This window comes from Ursus americanus, chromosome 15 (assembly GCF_024610735.1).
Source record: "Ursus americanus isolate L20-20 chromosome 15, mUrsAme1.1.p, whole genome shotgun sequence".
In the NCBI taxonomy this organism is placed as follows: Eukaryota; Metazoa; Chordata; class Mammalia; order Carnivora; family Ursidae; genus Ursus; species Ursus americanus.
This window is the reverse complement of record NC_142141.1, coordinates 24,526,754-24,549,594: the sequence shown is the minus strand read 5'-3', so window position 1 is coordinate 24,549,594 and position 22,841 is coordinate 24,526,754. Positions and strand designations below refer to the sequence as shown.

At 57.6% G+C, this 22,841-nt stretch overlaps 1 protein-coding gene across 3 annotated transcripts in view; it reads right to left on the bottom strand.

Moving 5' to 3' along the window:
- Positions 1-1,572: 1,572 nt before the first annotated feature.
- Positions 1,573-22,841, bottom strand: part of PDGFRB (platelet derived growth factor receptor beta) — a 39,471-nt gene continuing 18,202 nt past the window's right edge. For 2 of the 3 annotated variants that reach the window (XM_045815267.2, XM_087867860.1), the window contains 19 exons: positions 22,199-22,326; positions 21,909-22,083; positions 21,123-21,315; positions 20,319-20,434; positions 18,676-18,799; positions 18,132-18,343; positions 16,000-16,094; positions 14,975-15,107; positions 14,326-14,430; positions 13,878-13,988; positions 12,729-12,888; positions 11,540-11,700; positions 10,876-10,994; positions 10,495-10,617; positions 9,657-9,768; positions 9,119-9,218; positions 8,495-8,600; positions 7,416-7,648; positions 4,133-6,090 (listed from right to left, as the gene is read on the bottom strand). In XM_045815267.2, the coding sequence (XP_045671223.1) occupies positions 5,925-6,090; positions 7,416-7,648; positions 8,495-8,600; positions 9,119-9,218; positions 9,657-9,768; positions 10,495-10,617; positions 10,876-10,994; positions 11,540-11,700; positions 12,729-12,888; positions 13,878-13,988; positions 14,326-14,430; positions 14,975-15,107; positions 16,000-16,094; positions 18,132-18,343; positions 18,676-18,799; positions 20,319-20,434; positions 21,123-21,315; positions 21,909-22,083; positions 22,199-22,326 (2,672 nt within the window). In that variant the 3' untranslated portion in view covers positions 4,133-5,924. Of the gene's footprint in view, positions 1,789-4,132; positions 6,091-7,415; positions 7,649-8,494; positions 8,601-9,118; positions 9,219-9,656; positions 9,769-10,494; positions 10,618-10,875; positions 10,995-11,539; positions 11,701-12,728; positions 12,889-13,877; positions 13,989-14,325; positions 14,431-14,974; positions 15,108-15,999; positions 16,095-18,131; positions 18,344-18,675; positions 18,800-20,318; positions 20,435-21,122; positions 21,316-21,908; positions 22,084-22,198; positions 22,327-22,841 lie in introns of those variants that run through there. The other variant, XM_087867861.1, reaches the window with a different exon arrangement.

Below are 22,841 nucleotides of genomic sequence, written 5' to 3'. Positions count from 1 at the left end.
ATAAAGAGAAACTCTCAGGCATGGAAGCTTCCACCTTGTCCTTTTAGAAGGGGAACAAGCACCCTTGAGAATTCTGCGATTTTCCAGAAGCTCTGTTACTTCCCCATGTTTGTGACTTTTCTAGTTCCTTGCAGTGATTACCATGAAACCCCAAACCAGAAAGAGACTGTGGACTTGCCCCACGGCTGTCGGCGGAGAAGGACCCTCAGAGGGTGTGAGGAGCTGTTGGAGAGGGCAGCCATGATACTACTGAGGGCCCAGAGAGGAGGGTCAGGGGCTGAACCAGTGGGAGGAAGTCCCAGGGAGAGTGTCTGGCTTCTGTGGTATCCCTAAGTCACTGCTGGATCCTGAGAAGAGCCAGCCCCCTGCCTAGGCTGGGACCCCAGCATTAGGCCATTGAGGCAGCCGTAGCAAATTTTATTCGCGCTGTGGGATCTGTGATTGTCCAGAGAAGCCCTGGACTCCAAGAAGAGCCCACTGGGGATTCAGGAGCCGCACCCTGAGTGGCAGCCAGCACCCTGATGCCAGGGCCCAGCCTGCTGCTCCCTGCGTCCGGGAAGCGGCCTTAGAAATTCCCTGAAGAAGGCCGTAGAAGGACACCAGACTGGGGGGCAAGAGGCTGCTGTGTGTGACCTCGGGCCAGCACTCGATGGCGCTGAGCCTCAGCTTCCTCCTCGGGAACTGAGCCCTTGGCTTGTCTCCCAGCTGACTGTGAGCGTCACATGAGACCGCTGTCAGGAGCGCACTCCGTCAGCAACAAGGGACCCGGGCAGGGCCCAGGTAGCCAGGGCGAGCTGGGTTTCCCAACAAGTGGGTGCCCTCGGGATGCGGGCTGGGGCCAGCCCCCGGGAGCCCTGAATATCAGCGCCGCGGGCAAGTTCCTGCCTTGGTGGCTCCTCTCAGCCCTCTGGTCACCCCAGGGAGAAAGTCTCCACTTGGCACACTCCGTCTTTAACTCTGTGCTACCCCTTGTTTGTGGCTTTTCCCTACAAACCGAAGAGGCTCCAGACTTCTTTCAGGAGGTCAGGGCACCTAGCCAGAGCGAAATAATGTTATTTTCATCACTTTCCTGTTTGATTTTCTTAGCTTCTCGGAAGCTTTATGATTTTGCATATTTTAAAGGCAACTTTTAAGATCCAGTAACATTTTAAATGTTGATTCTGTTTACTAAGCAACTCTTGTGTCTAGGAATTTAACCTATGGAAACAGATACTTATAAAAATGTACGAACATAAATATACTTTACGGGGGCACCTGGGTTACATGTCCGACTCAATCTCAGCTCAGGTCTTGTTCTCAGGGTCATGAGTTCAAGCCTAGCGTGGAGCCTACTTTAAAAATAATTAATTAATTAATTAATTAACAAACAAACTTTATGAACAATGGTCATTCCAGCATAATTTAGAGCTTGAAAACACTAAATGTTCATTAGTAGGGAACTGGTCAAATAATTCATGGCGCAGGCATGCTTGAAATTATGTACAGCTCTCATAATGAACACGACTGCCCACAAGTACCACGGACCTGTGAGCGTGCCCGTGATGTGTTCTTAAGCGAAAAACAAAAAGTTGCAAAATGGTAGTGGTAGTTTTATTTAAAATTGTAATTGTATATTTACACGGATAAGTACCGATACAAAATACAAATATTAATATAGATGTAAGGGCGGGAAGCCCTGGGAGGATATAACTAAACTATTAACAGTAAGACGTGAATTTTCCATAAGATAAACTCCTGTGCGCAGAGTTGCTGAATGAAGACAAGACGCATTTACAATGTTACTGGAGCCTGAAATACAAAATATACAAAGAAAAAAGACTTTCTATGATATATATTTTGAGAATGGATTTTTTTTTAATACAGGCGTATGTTACAGAAATGCTTTCATAAAAGGAATTTTTAATTATTATGAAGCTGAACAAAGAAATAAAAAAGGCCTTTAGACCACGTGCCCTAGCGCAGAGGAAGGGCCTCAGTGGGGGTTGTGACCCACGCATCAGCTGAAGGGTAGGGCCCCACGAGCAAGAGTGCCTACCAGTCTTTCCCTCTTTTTCCAGGAACAAGGCCCCTGGCCGTGAATAGGGTGGCGGAAGAATTGTACAGTCCAAGTGGCTCATCTGTCTGGGAGGAAAATTCCAGCTCACCCGTTCCTTTGGGCCGGCCTGAGCGGCAAAGCTGGGAGGCAGGAGCCAGCAGAGGTGACCTGTGGTTCCCCCCTCCTCGGACTCCTCCACACCCTCCGCTAGCCCTCGGGTTCACTTAGCTCTTTCCTCTTACCCTGCCCTTCCTTACTCTGTCTGTGTACCAGGCAGGTCTGGAGTCTGGAGACAAGGGGTTGGGACCCAGGCTTCCCCTGCCCCCAGCTCTACAACCTTGGCTGAGCGCTTTACCTCCTCGAGCACTGACTTGGGAGTCAGCTGGGATCCTGTCCCTGCCGCCCTGACCAGATGGCCTTGGGCAGGTCGCTTCAAAACCTTCCTGAACTGGCTTCACGTGTAATGCGGAGAAAGGAGTGGTACCTGGTTGCTAGGGTTGGTGTGAGGGTAAAATGAGGAAATGGGCAGGACAGCCCTGGCACAGGTGCTCACCAGGCTTTCATCATCCTTTCTCTCTTTGTGACATCACTAGCTCCATTTACTGCCGGGGAAATTGAGGCCTGATGTGGTGTAATCTAGCCAAGGGTTCCTTAAGGAGCAGGCCTGAAGTGGAGGGAGCCCAAGTCTCCTGACCTCCAGACGGAGGCTTTTCCCATGAGCAGGGATAATCCCTGTCTGGAATGTGGGTTGTTTCTTCTCTTTCCGGGGTAGATCGGGGTATTGGCTTATTCATCTTCTACCACAGCCAGGAATGGGAAGGTCACAGGCTCTGGGTGCTCTCTGAAGCCAGGCACCCTGGGAGGGTGGGCTTTGTGTGGCCAGACCATGCAGCGGGCGGGGTTTCCCCTGGCGTGGTTCAGCCGCCTCTGCGTTGGCGGCCGGGCCTGTGAGTCAGAGCTGCCCACGTCTCCCCACTGACAGCCACAGCCCCAGGCCCTTGGCCGCAGTCCAGGGAGGCGTGTGGTTCCAAAGACAAGGTGCTTGTGCCCCAGAAGGAAATGGAGATGTCCCCTTCCCCACATCAGAGAGAGCAAGCGACGGCCAAGATCACACGGCGAGATTTGATAGATCTTGGGCTGAAACCCAGTTCTACCTTGGGTGACCCCTGCCAAAAGGCCCAAGTGAGGAGGTCAGGAAGCCATAGCCTGGGTCTAAGACCCTTGCCTCTGGCTCTTGCCCCAGTGGGCTCTATTGCCCCGACCCCATGCCGCTGCCAGGATCCTTCAGGCCTGCGCTGGGCCATGGAGCCTATGGTCAGGATGGAGCTGGCCAGCAGGCAGCAGGATGCCTGGCTCATGCCAGCCCCATACCACTGAGCCACTGTGGTCGTGAGGGGTCTGGGGCCTGCTGGGTCTGCACCCCACTGCCCAGCCTAGCTAGACTGCCCTCGGAGACATAGCTGGGCCCCATTCCCTCTCTGGCCTCACCCTGGCTGCACCCGCTCCCCTTCCCGCCCACCTTCCTCTCTCTCTTCCTCTTCTTCTCTCTCGCTTGCCCTCTCTCCTCATTTCGTACTGCTCTCTGGCCCCCATGGGTGCTCTGTCCACCCTGTTCCTACCTGAGACCCAACCGCTGCTCACCGGGGCCTGGAATCAGGCTGGAGACGATGCCTGTCACAAGCCACACCAGCGTCCATCTGGCCCACGGGCAGAATGGAGGGGAGGGCGGGGGGTGTCCCAGCTTACCAGCCAAAGCCAAAGCACATGGTGGGGCAGGGCGGGGGCTGCAGGAGGGGCTCAGGCTTCTCAACGGGAGCCTGTGAACAGTCCAGCCTGTCCCAGGGCCAGGCACTGCAGAGCCAATAGGGCCTTTCCATTTCACACTTTGGGAAGCTGAAGCCCGAGGTCCAGGCCATCCAACTGCTAGCAAGTGGTGGAGGGAGTGTGCAAACCCCATTTTACAGGTGGACCTGAGACGCCGAGCTGAAGGACCCTGTGTGGGGACACTGTGGCCAGAGCTCAGCCCCATCTGCCTCACTCCACTCCTGCCACCTCCCAGGCACGGGGACCTAAACCCTCGAGAGACCACGAAGTCCATGAGTGAGAAGCACCAGGTTTAATATTAAAATCTTTCTCTTAAAAAAAAAAAAAAGTACACAGATAGGAAAATTTGATGGCATATAAAATAGCACTTCTGCTGTATAAATGTGAGTTAATGTGAGTCCTAAAAATACTTGTAAACCTAGGTGATTACATCTTTGGTACCGTAGTGAGAAGCCCCTCCCTCTCCCGGCCCAGCAGAGGGGGCTGGTGCCCACTCCTGGCTCTCCTGCCAGCAGGCTTGGCCACGGCCCTCACTCCCTGGCACCCCCGATGCCCACTTAGCGGGGGTGTAGTTGGCAGAGAGAGTGCAGTGAGCGGGCCTGGGCAGTGAGTGAGCCGTACCCCCAGGTACTCCCTCAGGGACCAGGCAGCTGCTGGGTGAGAAGGCAACCCCCAAAGTACCTGCCTCTTGCACCCCTCTCTGGTTCCCTAGAAAGGCTTCTTGTACTTTCTGGGGGCCTCCAGGAGCCCTCACTGTCTACGATGTCTGTGGCACAGACTCGGACAGCAGGTGCTGGAGAGCAGACTGCATGCACAAGGGTGTCTGATCTGCCCTCTCCGCCTCCTTTGCTCAGGAGGGCTCCAGAGGTCACTGTGGGTCTGAAAGGGGCCCCATAGTCTTCCCATGGGGCAGCTGCTGGGGGCTTTCCAAGACACTGGCTGTCACTCCGAGTCAAGACCTGGGCAGCTGGCCTTTTGGGACTTGCTGGGGGTCTGGGGATGGGGCATGGCTCCTGAATGCCCAGAGTGTGATGCATGGTCTGGAATGTGCCCAGACCCCAGCTGACCCCTAGGACGGAGGTTTGGAGTGTTTGGCTTTGCTTCTTCTGGGCAAGTGTGCCACCCCCTGGAATATTCGAGAATGTTAGTGCCGGCAGGGCACCAGAAGTCAACGAGTCCACCTTGCTCATTTTTCAGCAGGGCGAACAGGCCCGGAGAGGGTGAGGAATTCCTCCAAGGTCCCGTATCAGGTCCAACGCATATCTTGATCTGCACATGTGGACATTTCTCGCAGGCACATCCGCACGCTCGTCACAGATGTGGGGCCCGCCTGGCCCTGGAGACTCTGGTGCGTGGAGTGAGACTGGCGGTGATAAGGAAGAAGAGCCCGGCACTAACAGGGCAGGGCAGACATGGACACCAGCACTCGTACGGCGAGGCGTGCCCCAAGTGCCTGGGACAGGGGCTGTGGGCCAGAGCGTCCTGGACTTGGCTCAGCCCCCAGCATGAAGCGTGGATGGCCCCAGACCAGCTCGGGCCTGGGAAGGCGGAGATTGGTATCAAGGAGAGGTGGCTTCTGGATGAATATCACTGTCCGAGGCCAGGCCCCGGCCCAGCCAGGAGCCAGGGATGCCGGGGTCTCTTCCCCAGCTCTTAGGTGGATGAAAGTGCGAGGAGAAAGCTACAGCTCCTTGAGGAGTAGCTGGCCGAACAGAAGAACGTTAATTCATACCTCCTGAACCCCGAGAATCTCTCTAGAGATTCCAACTTCCCCGCCTGTCAGCCTGGGAGAGAAGCCCAGATTCCGCGTCACCGGGCCCTGTGCTCCCATCCTACAGATGGAGAAATTAAGTGTCCTGGGAGAACCCTGGCTCCCAGTCACATGGCCTCTGTGACCCCTGCAGCCCTCTGCCTCCTAAGCCAGCCCAGTGGCCGGGGTGCCACATGCCAGGGGCAAACGCTTTCTAGAAAGTGACGGCTGATGGGAGGCCAGGCCAGGCCAGGAGGCGCTGGGTGCTGGGAGGTAGAGGGGGAGCTTCGAGTGGGGCGGAGTGGGGCCAGCCCCCTACAGGAAGCTGTCCTCCGCCTCGGCCCGAGGCCCAGGGCAGCTTGACTCCAGTGGCGGCTCCGGCTCCCCCTGGGGCTCGGGCTGGGGCTCGGGCTCCTCTTGGGGCTCCAGGGGGCTGTCGCAGGAGATGGTAGAGGAGGTGTTGACCTCATTCAGGGTGGAGCTAGGAGGAGAAGGCAAGTGAGTGAGTGGCTGGGAGGGAGCCACAGGAAGACGAGAGCAGTCTCCGGAGCTTTCTGGGTGTTCAAGCTTGCACCATGCACCTCACAGCCTTCGGTTCGTTGTATCCCCATCAGGACTCCGCGAGGCAGACGCCGTGAGGGAGGGGCCGCTCAGAAGTGGTGTCCGGGGCCTGCATCACACACCGGGACTTGCCCGCAGCACATTCAGTGGGCTCGGGGCTCATTCGTCACTCATCGGCACCTCCGTGCCCCGCACTCCTGAGGCGCTTGCGATCTCACCCAATTCTCCGACGACCCCCACATAGGGGGGCGCTACAGTTTTCATTTTAGGGAGGACAGACACGGAGGCTCGGGGAGCGGAGGCAGCTTGCGTGAGGGCGTGGAACAGGCCAGCGTTCACACCTCAAGCTGTCCGAGCTCTGAGCTGGACCCCTCTGCACACTGGCTACCTGGGGCCTTGCCACCTTTGCTCCAGCGGAAGACGGAGAGGGCCTCCCAGTTCTTGGGGGCGCTCCGAGTGCCCATGGAGACACGGAGGCCACAGAGACCGGGCCTGGCTGGGCCTCATGGCAGCTGGGTCACAGCTGGAGCTGGAACCCTGCCCGCGGCTGCGGCCACTTCACCGTAGAGTGGATCTGGTTTGGGGGGGAGGGGGCGTCTGGCCTCATGGGGGACCTTCCTCTCCAGCTGAGGGAAGATCGGGTCTGAACATGAAGTCCAGGCAATGGCTGGCCTTCCTCCAGCCCCGACCACTGTAACTTCACCACATCCCAAAGGCGAAAGAGAAACACGAATCTCCTTCCCAGTCAGAATTCTGGCCTGAACTCCTGCGGGCACCAGGCATCCTACAACCACACCAGGCTCCCGGGGGCCCTCAGGACGTGGTGCTGGAGAACACAGCACAGGCCAGGGCTGGTGATGATGACTCCAGAGTAATACACAGGGTGCTGGGGATGCTGATTGGATTTCCTACTCCTCCTTAGGGCCTGGATAAGGCCTAGGGACAGGAGCGAGGAGATGGCCTATGGGGCTACTTTCCAGGAAACCGCTACCCTACAAGTAAGTCCCAGCTGTTCTGTCTCTTACCAGCCTGCGCTTTCCCCCTGAGGTCATCAGAAGTCAAATGAGTTCAATTCTCCCTTCTGCTCACTGCCAGGAATCAGTACTCACCCCAGGTAACTGACTTCTAAGGCAAGCCTGGCAGCATGAAGACAAAGACAGACAGACACACAGACACACACACACACACACACACACACACACACAGAGCACACTATTGCCTTGGGCCTCAGGCCAGAGTGGTTACCTGGCAAGGCTGGGAGAACTCTCCAGTGGGCCCTCATCAGCAACCTCAGGTTTGGGGTCAGGCAGGGGGATGATGTAGTCGTTGTCACCCTCGTTGGGCTGCACAGCAGTGTAGAGGACAGAGCTGGTGTCCAGGGGAGATCGGAGGCCATGGAAGCCAGGCAAGCGGGCTTGGGACCGAAGGACGGCTGGGTGGTCGCTCCTCAGAAACTCCTCATCCACCTGCTGGTACTTCTGTTCCACGGGGAGGGAGACCCGGAGAAACAGGGATGACGAGACCAGAGAGGCCCGTGGGGATCCTCTACCATTAGACCCTGACCCGCCCCTCCTGCCTCGTGTGAATTCGACAACTGGTGCTCAGAGGGGAAGGGGAATTGCCCAAAACCACACACAGATGCCAGATCCCAGCTGGCATCTCACGAGAGGAGGGGACAGTCCGCAGACTAGTGCCCGTGACCCTAGCACTTCCCCTACTTCCGAGTAGACAGGTGTGGGCTCTCACCTTGCCTCAACCTCCTTCAGTGCAGCCTCAGTTTCCCTAACTGCTAAATGGTGACAACCCAATCCATCTCACTAGGCGCTGAGCTGTGACGAAACGTGGGTGGGAGCGTGGTTAGGAACGGGCCAAGGGAAAGGGGACGAGCGTCGCCCCTCCCTGTAACTCCCTCTGGTGGACAGGCCAGGTTTTAAGGCCCTCCTGGCCCCATTCGCCTTGACTGAGCCTGCAACAGGAAATCTAACCATTATCAGCTGGTCAGGCCCTTAGCGGACAGGTAGCCTGAGGATGTTCGACTTCTGAAGGAGCCCCAGGCCTTGGCATGGGTGCAAAGGCATGAGGAGGGATGCAGGATGAAGGGGGCTGTGGGCACCAGCTCCCACACAGGACTTCATTTCAGAAACGCTGTGCTGTTAAAATAAACTCCACTCGCAGCCCCAGCCCACCCCTTACTAGCACCAGTAGGGAAACTGAGGCCCAGGAAGGTACAGGGTAGTCCCTCAAATACCAGCATGACACACAGAGCCTTGTACCCCATGTCTGACTTCTGGACCAGAACTCTCCAATTCGGTGCCTCGACATACCTTTTTGTAACCCTCGCCCAGCAGCCTCTCAAGAAGCAGCACCAGCTGGGAGAAAGGAGGCCGGATCTCAAACTTCTCTTCCCAGCACTTCTGCATGATCTCGTAACTGGGGAAAGGCACGGAGGGGCTCAGGGTCTCTGGCTCGAGGTCTGCTGCCTCCCAGAACCAGGTGAGCAATGAAGGGAGTTGGGGAGGACAGGTGGAGAGGGACTGTCTTTCCCATTCCCTTAGCAGGCCCTCCCCCCACTGGTGGTTGCATGGGGTCGACCCCATCGGTGAGCACATGGCCCAGGTCTGGCTGGTAGGAGTTTCCATGGCCCTCAGCTCAATGGCTGGCTCTGGAAGGGCACGTGACTGCAGCTGAGCCCTTGACAGTCAGCCTGGGGCCTTTTGCCCAAACCCTGGTGAAAGCAGCGAGCAGGTAGCCATTTGACCTGAAAACGTGGCAGCACCGAGGAAAGCAGAGCTGGGCACAACCAGAGATTTCTGATGACAGCATCTGAATGCCTAGATCCAGCTATGAGGTTTTTCTAGATCTCTGAACTCATGTATTTTTGCCTTCAGCCAGTTAAGGTGGATATCTATTGTTGGCACCCAGAAAGTCCCCCCCCAGGCTCCACTCACATCTCGTCGGAGGCGTGGGCAGGCTGGGCCATGCGGTACCCTCGCTTGATGGCGTTATAGAACTGGTCGTTCATGGGCAGCTCTGGGTAAGGGGTGCCACCTGCAGGGAGCAGAGACAAGAACACACAGGCTCAGAGGTGTGGGGAGAGTGGCAGGTACCCTATTCTATGGGACAGAGGGAGGCACACCAGCCCTAGCGGCCTTGGCACTGAGGAATGTGAGCCCCCTTTAGAGGCTCTGGACAGAGACTGCAACCGTCCCCAGACTCAGAGAACCAGAGAACACCAGCATCAAGTAGGCTTTTTGATGTCACTTCCAAACCCCTCCGTAATCAGCTGGGGAAGCAAAGAGACCCAGAGAGGGCAAGGGACTTGCTGAAGTCACAGAGCAGCGAGAAAGCGGCAGAGAGCTGTGACTTGAACCAGAGCCCTGACCCCTGTCTCCGAGCCTGTCCCACAGCCCCAGCAGGCTGGAGGCGGCAGTGGTCAGGGAAGAGGCCGCGCTGTGCCCCTGAGGGCTGGGGGGAAAGGACGCGTACCCAGGGTGAAGATCTCCCAGAGTAGGATCCCGAAGGACCACACGTCGCTCAGGGTGGTATAGAGGCTGTTGAAGATGCTCTCGGGAGCCATCCACTTCAGAGGCAGGAAGGTCTGTGGGAGGGCAGGACGGTACCAAGTATAAGGAGGGCCAAGCCCCACTCTGCCCCTGGGGCGTTCCCGCCCCAGCACCTGACGCCCCGGGCCCTGCGAGCCGCCTCTGCAAGCATGCGGAGCCCACACCCATCCCAGTACTGGCCAGAGGACTGGAAGGCCATTACCCACAGCTGGTGACATGGCGCCCTTATCCCTGAGCAAGGGCCCCAGGGCCTGAGGCCCCTCACAGAACAGCCCCTCTTCCTCACCCCAGCTGGGGTGGTAGAAAGCAGGGAGCCAGAGACATGCCAAGTTACCACCCAGCTCAGACCTAGCCACCTTCAATCTCTGAGAGTCCCTCCTGCTCTGGGATTCACTGTCCCCTTGTGGAAAGTGGGAACATGAGTGGCAGGCAGGATGGTCACATTTTAACCAAATATACGCTTGACCTGCTCCCTTTCGACCTTTCCCAGGGCCCATTACAGCTGGTCCCTTGGCCCCCGTCATGACAGGTGAATCTGAGCCCCTTACGACATTAGCGTCTCCACCCTCCTCCCGCCCTACGCACAGCTGGTGGCTTCCCTTTCTGGACCTGTACACACGGCCGGCAGGCCAAGCCTGTCACCGCTGGACAGGGCTGGTCACGAGGAGCTGTGTCCTGATGTCCCACATGCCACAGCCACACTGACCAGGAGAGAACCCGCTCCCGGGGTCGGAGGCACACGGGTCAGGCGAGGTACTCACGCTGCCTTTGGAGATATAGTTCGAGTCTCGCATGATGTCACGAGCCAGGCCAAAGTCACAGATCTTGACCAGCTTGCCCTCACAGATGAGCACATTTCTGGCTGCCAGATCTCGGTGGACACACTGGGTTGGGGGAGATGAGAGCTGAGGTCTTGGGGGCAATTACGGGGAAAGACCCGCCTGTCTAGGGCTTTGGGGAAAATGTACCACTGCACAGGTGTGAGAGGCCACACAGGGGAGAGGGGCCACACGGTGAGGGTGTTCACTGTCCTCACCCACCAGAGGGGACGTAGCTGCGCTGTGGAGCTGTGTCCTTGGAGGACCCTGGCTGGCTGGCCCAACACCCCATGACCCTCCTCTGCCCACGGTGACCGCACGTACGTTCTTGGAGGCCAGGAACTCCATGCCGTTGGCCACCTGGTAGCTGAAGCCCACGAGATCCGTGTAGCTAAGAACTGGGGACTCGTTGATCAGAGTTGCCCGACAGGTCCTCTCAGGAGCTAGGGGAGAACGGAAGTTCACGTACCATCTCGTGTCTCCACATGGCCCACAGAACCCCTGCCCTTTTGCTCATGGAGGCTGACCGTCCAATACAGGTAGTTACTGATCCTCTAAGGCCCCCCACAAAAGGAAAACAATTCCCAAGTATCTAACGTAAACCTCTCCTACCTCAGCGGTGCTCTCACTGGCCAGCAAAGCCTTTGGCATTAGCCCCGGGCCACCTTGGCTCAGCCTGACCTGCCTGCTTCTCAGGGACACTGGGGCAGCCTGGGGCCTCCTCTGTGCCCATGCCCCGGGAGGCCAAGTACTCCCCCAGCCCCAACTCCTCCCACTCTGGATCCAGAAACAGAGGTTCACACTGGGGCTCCATCCCAGGGCAGCTTTGGGCAGGTGGCTAACCTCAGTTTCTGCATCTATGAAATGGGCACAAGGCCCCCTTCCTCCCAGAGTTGTTGCCAGCCTGGGCATATGAAAGGCTTTGATAAGAATGCGCGACTGCATGGGGGTGGGCGCTGTGCCTAGGTGAGGATATGGGCGCACCCACCGGTGGGGACGTAGTTGTCGTAAGGGGCCATGTAGCTGGAGGACTCGATGTCTGCGTATTTGACGCCTCCTTTCATGGCCAGCATGGGCACGTAGTCCACGGACTCATCCTTGCTCATGTCCATGTAGCCGCCGTCGCTCTCCCCGGGCAGAGACACGTGGCTGGGGGACAGAGGACCATCACAGAAGGAGGGGCCACGTGCTTTCCTTTGTCCTCCCTTCCTGTCCCTGCTCACCCCTAGGCCCCACAAGGCCCTGTCACTCCTGGGTTTTCTCTCTCCCTCTGCCACTCATCTTCCTCCAGCCTGTCACAGCTTGAACGGCCACGCGGTGAGCCCTTGCAACCAGCCCGTGGGGCCCTAAGCTGGGCAGCGGGGTGCTAGCATGACATAAGACCCGGTGTGCGTCCTCGGGGAGCTCACGCCTAGGCGTGATCACAGCACCCCAGCGCGAGGGTCGTGAGGAGGGCAGGTAGCACGCTGCCTTTCTGGAGCCTCCACAGCACCATCCGGGGGCGATGCCCTGCAAGGGCCCAGCCACAGCCCAGAGCCGGCAAGGAGTTGCCCTGCTGCCTCGGCCGGCGGCGCCAGCTCCCCCGGGAGCTACGTGACCACACGTGCTTGTGTCTCTAGAGGCAGACCAAAGACCGGAAGGAACTCAATCCAATGCTGGGGAGGACAGGGGTGAGTTTTCAGGTCTCCTGGTGATTTTCTGAAGTTCTTCTTGTCTCCGCAATAAATACAACTTACTTTTGTAATCAGCCAAAGAACTAAGAAAAGTTACTTTTGGAAAAGAAGAAGAAAGACGTTGCATTGTCCACGGGGCACTGGACGGACTGGGGCACTGCCAAGGGAGGGGGCCAGGGCCAGGAGAGCTCCAGCAGCTCCCTGTGGAAGGAGGGCGTCACAACACAGGAGCCGTGGGAGGGGTCTGGGGGTCCCATCACAGAGCGCTCAGCACCGGGCCTGCCCCCCTCCCGCAGACAGTCTGTGGGGGGCGGCCAGCCCCCAACCTTATCATCCCCACAGGATGACGCCCGGTCTGGGGTGGCCGAGCCCGGGTCGCAGACTGACTCGTGAAACAGCCCTGCCTCCTAACCCATCCCTGCCCACCCTGGCTTCAGCTCCCGTCCCGGACGGCGAGGGAGTGAGCAGGTGCTCCTCGGGGCTCCCCGAAGCCTCCTTGGGTACCTGGGCAGCGGGAGCCCGCCGGGCAGCGCGTTGCTGTAGAGCTCGGCGCTGGGCGGGCGGCGCTTGTCGGGGCAGCGCTGCAGGAAGGTGTGCTTGTTGCGGTGCAGGTAGTCGACCAGGTCGCCGTAGCGGCAGTACTCGGTGATGATGTAGATGGGTCCTGCGGGGGGACAGGCTCAGGCACGGCCCCGGGGCGGGGGGCCCCGAGGCTAAGGACGGGCTGCACCTTGTAAGATGGCCAGGAGGCTTTGGCGGCAGGCAAACCCCGTTCTTTTCCTGCCTCTGTGACCACGAGCGAGATACTTACACTCGCTGAGCTTTACTTTCCGCATCTGCTAAATGGGGCTAATGCCACCCACCTCCGTGAGCGCTCCTAAGATAATGCCTTTGCCAGCTCGGCCCGGGGCCTGGAGTGTAGCGAGGACACCCATAGGTGTTCAAACTAAAGCTTCCGCTGGAGCCCGGTACATAGAGCAAATAAAGGCAACTATTTATTGTTACTGTTTAAATCCAAAGACGGTACGTTTGCCGGAAATCAATCAGTGGGAACTTGAAGAGATTGATGAAAACAAACATTTTGAAATGGGTGATCTTGCGGACGTAAATTGGCCTCTGTGTGCAACTCACTTCTGTATTTTAGTTTGATTGCACAATACTGAGGAAAATCCCAAATCTCACAAGAAGCAGCTGCAAACAATGATAACACTTCTTTTTTTTTTTTTATGGCCCAACTCGCAATCAGAGCTTCAGATAAACACACTGGCTGGAGAGCCCTCATTCTGTGATCTGAATGAAAGCAGCCCCCCGTCAGCATGCTGGTGGGCTCCAAGTACAGGGACGTAACTCAGCTCATAGGGGCTGGGATTTATGAGTTTGTGGAATGTATGGTGAAGATTTTAAAAAGTCAGAGGACCCCTGGGTTTGGAAACGGCCGCTCTGAGGAGTGCTTGGGCCCTGAAGGTGGTACGAGTCCGTGAGTTTGTAAACCCCACCCCCATCTGGGTCTGTGAAGGGAGGGCACCAGACAGGGTGCGTGCAAACCCTCCAGCTGGAGTGTGCTGTTGTCCGTGGACTGAGGAGGGGGTGGGGAGGGGCCAGGCCTGGGCTGCTGGCATTTTCCAGAACGCTCCGGGGGCGTGGTTTTGGTACCTCCTTTGGTGCAGGCCCCCAGCAAGTTGACCACGTTCAGATGGGGCCCGAGGTGACTCATGATCTTCAGCTCGGACATGAGGGCCTGCTTCTCGCTGCTGCGGGCTGTGGCTGAGGGGGAAACGGGGCCTCAGGCCTGCCCTGCCACCAAGGCCCAAGGAGGCTCTTCTGCTCCACCCCGTGCTCTAAGACCCAGAGGGCCTGGGGCGGTGAGGACCCGCAGTAGGGGGAGGAGAAAGAGGATGGGCGGAAGGTCAGGGAGGGAAGGAGGTGCCAGGAAGGGGGGCAGGGTGAAGAAGCCTCTTAGCCAAAGTAGAGTCTGGCCACCAGGTGACTGCACTGCCTGTGCCCAGCAAATCAGAACCAGGGAGCACCTGAATGGGGGGGCAGGGGGCAGGGGGACTGGGGGGGCCCAGATGTGAGGGAGGGGCAGGCTCCCAGGACTCACATTTCAGCATCTTAACCGCCACTTTCATCGTGGCCTGCGAATGGCTCAGGCCGTGAGCCGTGGCCTCCACCACCTGGCCAAAGGCCCCGGAACCGAGGGTGCGTCCTGGGATAGAGGTGATCCGTCAGCTCCTGGCCCACAGGAAACTGCATCCCCCACTCTCCCTCAGGTCAATCCCTCAAGCTAACCTGGACTTCAGATGTTCCCCACAAGGAGTCTCCTAAGACCACAGTGTTTTGCAGCCCTTCCTGGTGTCTCTTCTAAGTCCTGCCTGCTTTCGGGTCCATCTTTAGTCCCTGGAAGCCTTCCTCCCACCCCAAAAGGGAGCTCAGCTCCTCTGCTGAGCTTCAACCTTCCCAGCTAGACTAAGCACAGGCCTGACATGCAGCTTGTCCTCGATTAATACTTCCCCTCTCGCCACAAAGGGGTTCAATTTCACATAGTCACAGGATCCTAGCACCTCAGTGCTGAACCGTCCCTGGGGGATCATCTTGCCCCATTGCACGGAAGGGGGCACAGACGGCCAGAGAAGGCAAGACAGCAGCCCTAGGTCTCGAAGCTAGTCATGGCCAGGCTGGAGCACACCTCAGACAGTCTTCCCACCCGCCTCAAGGCCCCAGACCGCTGCAGGAGGGCTCCCTGGACTGACCAAGCACAAGCTGGTCCCGCGGCAGCTCCCAGGTGGAGTCGTAGGGCAGCTGCATAGGGTCCACGTAGATGTACTCATGGCCGTCGGAGCTCACAGATTCAATCACCTTCCATCGGATCTCGTAACGTGGCTTCTGCAGGACCGACACCGGGGATGGCTCATCAGAGGAGCCCGCTGGTCCACAGCCCCTTATGGAACAGGTGGAGCAGGAGACCCTGAGGCCCGGAGAGGGGCAGAGGCATATTTGAAGTCACACAGCAAGTGGCCGATAAAGCTCAGCTTTTTGGGCTCAGTGAGAACAGGTGCCGGGAGGCCCCAGCTCAGCGGTGGCTGAAGAGCAGCTAAGAGCCAAGCGCCTGGCCCAACAGAACCTCCTGGCCAGCTTCTCAGGGCCCTGGCTGCTTCCCGGACGGGAGCAGAGGGGCAGGCAGCCCTGGGAAGTGACATAAGCGAGGGGCGCTCGGCTCGCCGTGGACAGCCCCTCCCCATGCGGGGTCACTCGCCGTGGGAATCTCAGAAAGATGTAAGTTTACGATGTGGAAATCACAGGATGTTGGAATCATAGGATTGGAATCTCAGAATGATAGAATCATGGGTGCTGCAATCCTAACTCAGGAATCTTAAAACGTTGGGATCGCAGAATGGTGAAGCCTCAGAACAGAACCTTGAAATTACACGTGAATAGGATTAGAATGCATTTCAGGAGAAGCCTGGGAGTCTCTGGGGGTGAGAGCTGGAAGAACCCTGGAGCCCATGTAGTCCACCCAGAAAGTGCCTTGCCCTGTGGCTGGGAGGGGCAGGGCTGATGTCCGAGCTAGATCCAGGAAGACACAGTAGAGGTAAGGGTCCCGGGGCGGGGGGGGTGCGGAGGTGGGGGTGGAGGCAGCTCTATGTCATTTTACACCCCCACTCTGTGCTGGGCTGGGACGTAACCAGATCCTGCAACAGTCAAGGGCACCTGGGGGCTCCATGTAAAAAAAAATAGCGTGCCAGTCTGCACCCACTAGGCACGGCTGGGAGGTTACCTTCTGCCAGAGCATGACGAGGATGATGAGGGAGATGATTGTGAGGACCACCAAGGCCAGGATGGCTGAGATCACCACCACCTTGAAGGGCAGAGCTGGAAGCAGAGACGAGCTGGCCATAAGCAAACAGGGAGCTGTGCAGCTCCCCGGCAGTGCTCCCCTCCCCCCACCGCTGGTACCGCAAATCCCCTCCCTCCACCAACCAAGGCCTGTGATGTCAGATTCTCAGCCCCTCCCTCAGGGCCATACCTTCAGGCCCTCCCATAAGAACCCATGGCCTTCAGTATCAACGGTTCTCAGCAGTGATAAGGTGCATCCTCCAGGGAACAGGGGTAACTAAGTAGGGCTAACTCTGGGCCCCCAGATCCCAAGTCTCCTCCCTAAGGCTTCAGCCTCTCTGCTGTACAACTTCCCATTCTCTTCCCCTCCCTCTGCACCCACCCTTGCCAGACCTTCATCTCCCCTACCCTGCCCCACCGTCCACCTATGGGGTTCCCAAGAAACTTGTTCCCTCTTCCTCTGTCCTCCACTTGCCCCTCTCAGCACCCCTGGGGGCCCTGTCCATCCTCCTCAGGGTCCCAGACCAACATCACTCCGCCCCTCCCTCTCCCCACCAGGTCACACATCCCAGGCCTGGGAAGGAAGTCTGAATCTTGGAAGGAGTCATCTGAGTAAGAAGAGGCTTCGTCCAGCCATGGTAGTGTCCCTGCGGGCTGGTACGCGCCTTCCCCTGCACGTGGCACACAAAAGCTCTACCTCTGTCTGCTCCGGGCTGGTCTGCAGGTGCCCACCGGCTCGGGGGTACGTGCACATGTGTGGGAGTGGGAGATAACCCCCACCTGTCCCACCACAGGGCAGGGGGATGGAGACAGCTCTGAGTGCAGGAGGCTCGTGTGTGTGCAAACCCACCAACCTCCAAAGCCCCTCACAGCCTTCAAAGCTCTGCTTGCCCTGGCTTCTGCCTACCCCTGCAGCCCCTCCTTTACCACTCCCTCCCCTTTATCTCTTTATCTCCCTGCTCCAGCCCCTGAACACACACATACTCTGTGCTCCAACCGTGCTGAATGCCTTTGACTTCTCTAATCCCATTTTGCCTCTGGGCTCTCGCATAAGCCATTCCCTTTGACTGGAACACCATTCCTTACCAGGCTAACTCCCAGGTATCTTTCAGGTTTTGACCTAAAGCTTTCTTTTTCCAGAACACTTTCCTGAATCCCCCAGCAGGGCATGGAGCCCCTCCTCCCTCTAGGCTCCTCCCCCCTGCAATGTACTGCCCCCTACAGTGGGACGGCCTAGTTCCTTGTCCGCCTTCTCTCTGGACTGAGGGCCCTGGAAGAGCAGGCTTCTTCTCCAGGGAGAAAGAGGAAACGAGTGAATAGACAAAGAACGAGCACAGAGGGCAGGCATGCACGGGGACGGCAGGCAGCAGGAGCATGCAGGCGCGGGCACACGCCATTCAGGTGTACCGGACATGCGTGGTGTGGCAGGCGTCTGTGCGTACAACACTGTGTTTGCACGCTCTCATAGACGGGGTGCTGCCGCTCCACGCTTACAGACATGCACCATGCCAGTTTGCACACGCGCACAGGAATTGTACGCGCACCGTTTGCACCCTGGTGTGGGGATCGTGCACGCGCACGTACATGCAGACACACGCTCGTGGGTTCACACACATGTCTGGGGATTGGGCGTGCTCTATACATGGTTTATACACATGCACTCGGTGGGTTCCCCCAAAGGCAGATATCGTGTGCGCTTGAGGACATGCTTGCAGACATACACTCCAGCCTTACACGAGTATCTGGGGCTCAGACCCTCTTCATTACGTGCTTTACAAATCTACACTGGGCAGGTCTGCACCTGTGTCCAAGGATCAGGCCTGCTCCTGTTCACGGCTTAGGACGTGCGTCCGGCACACAGACACTGCAGCCATGGCACAGACGTAGACTCGTGGGTGTACACATGCGTGCCAACGCTGCGCTGTTGTGTAAGTGCACAGGGGCAAACTCTGGTGGGCTTCTCGGGGCACCCGAGCGCCCACAGGCACGCTGACTCACAGGCACAGTTCCAAGTAGGACAGGGTGGAGGCGGGGATGAGGGTCTTCAGGGGCCACCCAGGCCGGAGGACTCACAATGCGGCACCACGGTGACCTCCTGCATGTCGTGTCCCAGCAGGTTGTGCAGAGTGCAGCGCACTGACAGCGGCTGATCGACACGGCGCAGGCGCAGTGTGCTCACCACCTCGAACTCCTGCTCCTCGGGCCAGTACGTCACGTTAGTCTCCAGCTGGCTCTCCTCCTCCGAACTGTTCCCCAGCGGCGTGGGCGGCAGCTCACGCGGACATCTGCCAGGAGAACCAGTCGGGTCAGCTTCCAGTCCCTAATGCTTCCCGCGGCCTGGTCCTGAGCTCATTCCTCCTGTGGCCCCTCGACTGACCGGCAGGGGGCGCCCCTACTCCAGAACTGAGAGCCCTGGATTGCAAAATCCACTCCCTTCATTTGGTCGTCTGAGTCAAGGTAAGGAAAAGGGACAGTTTCTGTCATGCAGAGCATCTCCCAGAAGCCACATCTTCTAGGGTGGGGCTCTAACCTGGAACGGCTTGCCCAGAGGAAGGGGATGGACTAGATGCCCTCCGCTGGGGTTACCCTGGGAGATGGAGGCCCTGGGTCTGCTCACCTTTTGAGGTCGCTGCAGGTAGACCAGGTGAGGTGTGGCTGGGGCATGCCCCTGCCGCGACAGCGGACTGTCTGCTCCCCGCTGGCAGGGTGGTTTTCACTCAGCTCCAGCACACGGACAGGCACTGCGTGGAGAGGGCAGGAGGCCAGGAGGTGGGGAGAGGTCAGGAAGGACAGTCAGTGAGAAAGACCCTCAGGGAGGACCAGGCCAGGGTCTCCCCTGGGGGGAGGGGAGCTTCAGGCTGCAGGTGAACATCAAATACCAGGAATCACTGTGTGAAAACTGACAGGTTCCCCTTCTGGGTACTTCAAAGGGAAAGCCTCAGTAGGGTGCTAGTCTGTCTCTAACACCTCCCTGAGACTCGCTAATCTTCCCTTTTAGAAAGACAGAGCAGGTCTGAGGGTCAGAGAAAGCCCTGGGAAAGCAAGAGCACGCAGCTAGAATTTAATAGCATTGCTTTGTTTTCCCAGAGTTTATTTTAGTGGTTGCTTTATATTTATGACATGTGATGCTGATTTTCCATCTACAATTGAGAGGTTAAATTCTCTTTCAAAATAAATTTATTTTTAGAAAGTCAATTGACAAAACAGTAAGTCATTAGTGTGTCATTCCCCTGCTCAAAACCCTGCCATGGCTCCGTGATTTCAGTCACAGTAAAAGCCAAAGTCCATACAGGGGCCCGAGGGGACCCACACAATCTGTGCCCCCCCCCCCCCACTACCAGGTCTCAGCTCCGACCTCATCTCCCACCACTCTCCCCCTTCTCGGTTCTAGCCACACCGGCTTCTCTGCTGGGATTCTGCCTTGGTACTGCTCGGCGGGCCCTTGCCCTGCAGAACCACTTGGCAAACGCCCTCACCTTCTTTTTTTTTTTTTTTTTAAGATTTTATTTATTTATTTGACACAGAGACAGCCAGTGAGAGAGAGACAAGCAGGGGGAGTGGGAGAGGAAGAAGCAGGCTCCTAGCAGAGGAGCCCGATGTGGGGCTCGATCCCAGAACCCCGGGATCACGCCCTGAGCCGAAGGCAGACGCTTAACGACTGCACCACCCAGGCGCCCCATAAACACCCTCACCTTCTTGAAGCTCCACGAGGCCAATTTGATCAGGCTCTTTAAAATCTGCAACCCTCACCCGCCTCCCCACCCGTGTCCCCTAAACTCTCGATCCTCCCTACCCAGCTTTTTTCCCTTTCGACAGCACTTGTTACCTTCTTCTGTGTCATTTGCTGGTTCTTTGCCCTACTGTTGACTGCTTGTCTGCCCCCAGCAGGAGACAAGTGGCGCCAAGGCCGGGCCTCAAGAACCTTGAGCAGACTGGTGTTCTGTTGCTCAATAAATATCTATCTAACGAGTAGTCTAGTATAAGGGTATGTGAGAAGGACAAATCTGGGCACTAGTACATGAATGCCTGAGGTTTTGGGAACACCAGTGTAGCCCAGTGGCCTCCTTATACAGCTTGAGGCCCAAAGAGGGGATACGCCGAGTTCACACGGGAGCAGAAGTGTTGGAGCTCAGCCTAGAAGCCAGCCTCCTGAGTCCTCGGCTCCCTCTCCTGCTCCTTCTCCTATGGGCGGGTGGACAGGGTAGGAAGGGAGAGGGAAGCGGGGCGGGGGTGGGGGAGGCAGGGTGCAGCACTCCTCACCGTTGACCTGCAGCTGGAAGGAGAGCTGGGCCTCCGCGTCCTCATGGAAGGCCCGCATGGTGTAGCAGCCCGCCTCGGCCACCTTCACCCGCACCAACGTCAGTTCTGACACGTACCTGCAGAGCATGACAGGCTTAGCTGCCAGAGAGGGAAGAACTCTCACAGTTCCCCCCCACCCTCCTTGTACAGAGGAGAGAAACCAGGCCCAGGGAGGGGCAGGGGCTTCCCAAGGTCACGCAGGTGTCAGTAGCAGAGCAGAGCGGAACTCACACCAGTCTCCTGAATCCCCACCCATTGGCAGCTGGCTCCACTTAGCTAAGAGGGGGGGGGTTGAGGAGGGATGAAGAGGGTGGGGGAAGCACCCTTTCCTTCCCCCTCCACATCTCACTCCTGCAGAAAGGCCTGACATGGCTTTATCCACACAGACCACCTGCTCATCTCCAGTCTCGGGGCCACCATCCATGCATAGGTGGTAGTGGCCTGCCCGGGACCCTCTTCCCTGATCATCTGGACTCTTTCTCCTCAGCTGCTCCTGGCTGGCTCCACCCATCACAAGGACAACTAAACATCTGGGTGATCATCTGACCAGTGTCTGTTTCCCCCACTAGACAGGAAACTCTAGGAGGGCTGGAACAGTCTATTCGGATCCCTGCAGCCTCCCCAGTGCCTGGCACGGCGCCTCGCACACAGTGGGCTCTCAGGAAGGGTGGTTCTAGGTGTGTCCAGCGACTGAAGGCTGTGAGCTGCCTGGCAGCTGCAGAGAATAACGTCAAGAATGGAGTGAGTGGCTGGGCTGCTGCTCACCGGGTCTCAGACACATTGCGTGTGGACAGGGAGATCTCGCCTGCGCTGGAGTCGCCTAGCGTGCGGTTGTCCTTGAACCACATGACAGTAGGCGGCGGGTAGGCCTCGAACACGACCTGCAGAGTCCGGCTGCGGTGCAGCTCCGCGAATTGTATGGCGTCCAGCTCTCCCAGCAGCCGTACGTAGCCACTCTCTGCAAGGGGCAGCTGTCAGGGGCGGGGCCCCGGGGGCGGGGCTAGGCCCGACTACCAATAGGACAGCGCCTCCTGGGGGCGGGGCATCCACTGAATGCCAAAGGAGCCCGGCCTTCCGGGGGCGGGGCTTCAGGCTTTAGGACCCGAACCAGTGACTGAGTTACCGGAGCTGGGGTTGAAGTTGGGGCTGAGAATGGACCAGGGGCTGAACTAGGGGCTGATTTTGATTTGGGGACTGGATTCGAGATTGGGACTGGAGTTGTTCTCACGGAGCGTGTTCTGGCTCGGGATTGTGGCTAAGGTGAGTTGCAGTATGGTTGAATTTGAGGAAGGGGGCTACCGGGGCCTGGGATGGCAGTTGGGTTTAGCAATCGGGTTGGGGCTGAGGTTTGGCTAGGCAGAAAGTTCACCCTGGGATTAGAGTTGGATTTGGGGCTGACACTGCGTTTTGGTTTGGGTGTATCCTGGAAATGGACTTTGGTTGGTACTGAAGCTAGAGCTGTCCCGGAATGCGGCTGACAGTACCCTGTGGCTATGATAGGGTCTAGGTCCAGCTCAGAAGGAGGGTCAGGGCTAAGCCCAAGGCACGCACCAACCACAGTGACATTGATGGACTTTTCATCTCGATGCTCATTCACGCTCTCCGATACATTGCAGATGTAGGTCCCTGAATCGCCAAGCTCAGCACTAGGGATGTGCAGGATGGAGCGTATGTGGGAGGGCATATTGAAGAGGAAGTCAGTCACTGGCTCCACCAGCCGCCCGCTCTGTAGGGACAGGTGGGGTAAGCCCCCCAGTCAGGCAGGGTCCAAGAAGTTAGGCTACAAGTCAAGATATCCATCCTTCCCTGGCCCTTCCTCCAACCCCGGGGCCCAGCATCACCTCCATGCGTGGGTATGTCCATTCGAAGTTGACCACCTCATTTCCAGTCACAATGCACATGATGGTGATGTTCTCACCCTGACGGACCACAGTCTGCACTGCATTCACTGACACATTGATGGATGACACTAATGGAGAGAGATCAGTTTAGGGCTGAGGAAGTCACCACCAGCCACCACACCAGCCCTTCAGCTTGGGGATGGGGTGGGGATTCAGAGAGGGAAGGGATGACTGGTGAGGAAGATTCATTCATTCAACAAATATTTGTTAACTATGTCCTATACACCAAGTACTATGCTAGACACTGGGACTGTAGCAGTAAACACAACAGATAAAATTCCTGCCTCGTGGAGCTGACATTCTAGAAGAGATAACGGTCTTGAATCAATGTATTCTTTGGGCATCTAAGTACAGGAGAAAGGTGTGGAGCACAAACCATGTACCAGGGAGCCTCTATCTTTAATCCTCACAATAATCCCACTAGGTGGGCAGTCATTGTTTTCCTCGTTTTTCCAGAGGGAGAAGCAGACTCTGAGAGATTATGTGCCTCGTGCAAACTCACTCAGATGGGAAGTGCGCAGCTGGGATTCAAACCCAACCAGCTCCAAGGCCTGTGCCTTTGCCTACCGCGGTGTATAGCCCA